The following is a 3,184-nucleotide window of genomic DNA, read 5'->3' on the forward strand; positions in this document are numbered from 1 at the left end:
CTTCCTTTATCTTATATAACAATGAAACACTAAAAACTTTTGTCTTTGGATAAATTTCTGTAAGAAATGTATCCAAGTATTGCTTCGCCATTGATAGCAATTAATTTATACTTCTTAAAATCTACCGAGGTAAATTCTCCAGCAAATTCTCATGAAGCCGATAATGTATTCAAAATGTTATGATTAACTTTCACCGACCAATTCCCAAAATTTCCCTCTTAGAAAGCATTCAAAAGATGGTTTTTACCTACCTCTGTATAAAAATCTCGAAGTTGTCCCACGCAAACTCCTTGGCAATAGTTAGGCATTGCAATCAGAATTTTAAGTATTTAGTATCGTTGTAGTATTCGATCAAGAGGGTCGACGCATTCCTTGGTTATAGTTTGTATAACTCACGTCACATATTAGTTAGTATCACATACAGGCATTCTTGGTTTAGAATTTCAACTGTCGCTTAGTTAAGTAGTTACCTAGTAACATAGCTTATAGTTAAAAGCTAAACGCTCATTCTTAATCAATTATATTAATATTAACGAGAACATCCTTAATTGAAGTGATAATTATTAGTAATTAATCTGTATCACTACTCGTGTAGTGTGTCGCGGACTAGTATAAGGTGGACAGTGATCGGCAGTTTCAATAAAAGAAATTTACGCTAAAATTTTAACTAGATGTTAATTTAGTTCGCACGTTAGTGGGTGGTCCTTCGATTTGGAAATAATTACATGATTTAGTACACTCTAAATGGTAGAAAGATCGCCATCCTAAATTGTTGAACAAATGTCCGTTTAATTCTACCAGTCTTCTACACTTTACTATCACTAGATTTGATTTGGCCTTTTATAGTGATGTACTTTACTATGAGTTTACACTTTATAATTAACTGAATAAGTTGAGGATATAAGAGCTGTTTGTGTCTAGTTTGTAATTGAGAATGAAATCTGTAAGTTTTATTTTCTTAATTTTTATAGAATCAAAAAAGATAGATAACTTAAGACCTTCATTTTGAATATGGAGACTTGGAAATTGGTCATTAAAAGAATGATTACGATCTAGACACCATCTTTCAGAACAAAAAATAACAACTAAAGCAAATGTATTAAGATCAACAAGAGCCAAAAGAAAAATTAATTATACAGTGAGGTATACAAACTTACATGTGGTGACTGCCCAAAAAATTACATTGGGCAAAGTGGTATAACCTTATAGCAGAACACAAATAGGCTTTCAATAATAGAAAAACGGATTTTATGTACGCACTTTACCTTCTAGATCATAATTATTTTTTAAATCGCTAATTTTACATTCTCAATATTTAAAATAAAGGTCTCAAGCTATCTTTTTTAGAATCTATGAATATTATTAAATATATATATATATATATATATATATATATATATATATATATATATATATATATATGTATATATATATATATATATATATATTGTTGTGGTATGTAATTTAAAACTTTCTTTGGCCATCTATCTTGATTCATTCACTTCACGTAACCATACCACACTAGTTGTCTCGTTTCAATTATTTCAATATCTTTTTTGGATACACCACACGCTCTCGTTAGAAAATATATTTCTACTACTTCTATTCTTTTTCTATCTTTTTTCGTGATCTGCCAAACTTCTGCCCTATAAGTCATAATAGACTCTACCAAGGTTCGATAGATTGTCAATTTCGTTTCTTGTCTAATATCTTTAGACCATAGTAGAGAGTTCAGAACGTTTACCACTTTTTTTTCCTGCTGCGTTCTGTTTTCGATATCTCTTTTCGTAGTGCTTTCTTTAGATATGATGGATCCGAGATATTTATATTCATTACATGTTTTTGTGTTTCTAATTTGGAATCTTCTCTGAATCTTCTTCATTATTCATCTCCTATTTTAAGATACTCTGTCTTTGACATATTCATATCGAGGCTCCAATTTTCATATTCTTTCTTTAGTTTTCTAAACATGTAGTCCATGTCTTCTTCATCATTTGCTACGACTACCTGATCATCTCCGAAAAATAAAGTTGTTAGACATTTACCACCGCCTATGTCTATTCCCATTTCAGATACTTGTTTCCTCCACTGCTCTAGCAATGATTGAATATATATTTTAAATAGGGTCGGAGATAGACAACATCCTTATTTAAGCCCCTTTGTTATTGGAAATGATTGAGATATAAAGTTTCCTTCTTTAACGACACTTTGCATTTTTGTATATATTTGCGATAACATCCACATACTCTCTACTGAGACCTACTTTCGTCAATGTTTAAAACAGTTTTTTCAAAGGTACCGTATCGTTTGCCTTCTCTAAATCTACAAACAATAGGTGGGTAGATAGATTCCTTACCTTCCGTTTTTCGATTACCTGTTTCTACCTATGTCTTCGTATTCTGATTCTATTCTTTCAATGATTATTCGACCGTACAACCTTCCCACTGAGCTGAGAACTCAGTGTGGAGGTAAGTTATCAGCTTAATTAAACGAAAATACAGATATAGTTCTGAATAACCAACTTGAGACAAACAGTTCTCCCTTCCTTTTAACTTTTTTAGTTAAAGACTATAAAGTGTAAACGCACAGTAAAACCAAATTACTTAAGAAATGCACACTGCCGAAACAGCTGCAGTGAACAGCTCTATCCTTCGTCCCACATAGTTCTCCATAAATTGCAGATATTTGCAGATACCTTTTTCATTTAGTGTAAAGCATGCCTTTCCAAAGGTTTGTAGAAACCGGCCGCGTGGCCGTTGTATCGGAAGGCCCCCATAAGGGCAAACTTGTTAGTATTGTAGACCTAATTGACCAAACACGGGTTTTGGTTGATGGGCCCAACAGTAATGTACCTAGAGGACAACTTAGATTAAATGAATTGCATTTAACAAAGTTCCGCATTCGATTCCCATTTTCAGCACCAACTGGTGTTGTAAGAAAAGCATGGTCTGATGCTAAAATTGATGATAAATGGAATGAGTCAGTCTGGGCCAAAAAAGTAGCAGCAAAGGAAAAGAGATCACAACTCACAGATCTTGACCGGTTCAAGCTTCGTAGAGCTCGTTCACGAAGAAACCACATCCGTACAGCCACTTTCCTTGCTTTAAGGAAGGCAGCATCAAGAAACGGTTTCCTCTATGGTAAAAAGATTATGCAGAATATTTGCATAAGTGCAAATATTTAG

General features: G+C 33.0%; 1 protein-coding gene across 1 annotated transcript; it reads left to right on the forward strand.

Annotated features, from left to right (window-relative positions):
• The first annotated feature begins 2,716 nt into the window (after positions 1-2,716).
• Positions 2,717-3,184, forward strand: LOC140438687 (large ribosomal subunit protein eL14-like). The gene has a single exon (XM_072528330.1). It carries the CDS (start codon positions 2,717-2,719, stop codon positions 3,182-3,184), a length of 468 nt encoding a protein of 155 aa, XP_072384431.1.

The sequence above is a fragment of the Diabrotica undecimpunctata genome, chromosome 4 (assembly GCF_040954645.1).
Source record: "Diabrotica undecimpunctata isolate CICGRU chromosome 4, icDiaUnde3, whole genome shotgun sequence".
NCBI classification, from domain to species: Eukaryota; Metazoa; Arthropoda; class Insecta; order Coleoptera; family Chrysomelidae; genus Diabrotica; species Diabrotica undecimpunctata.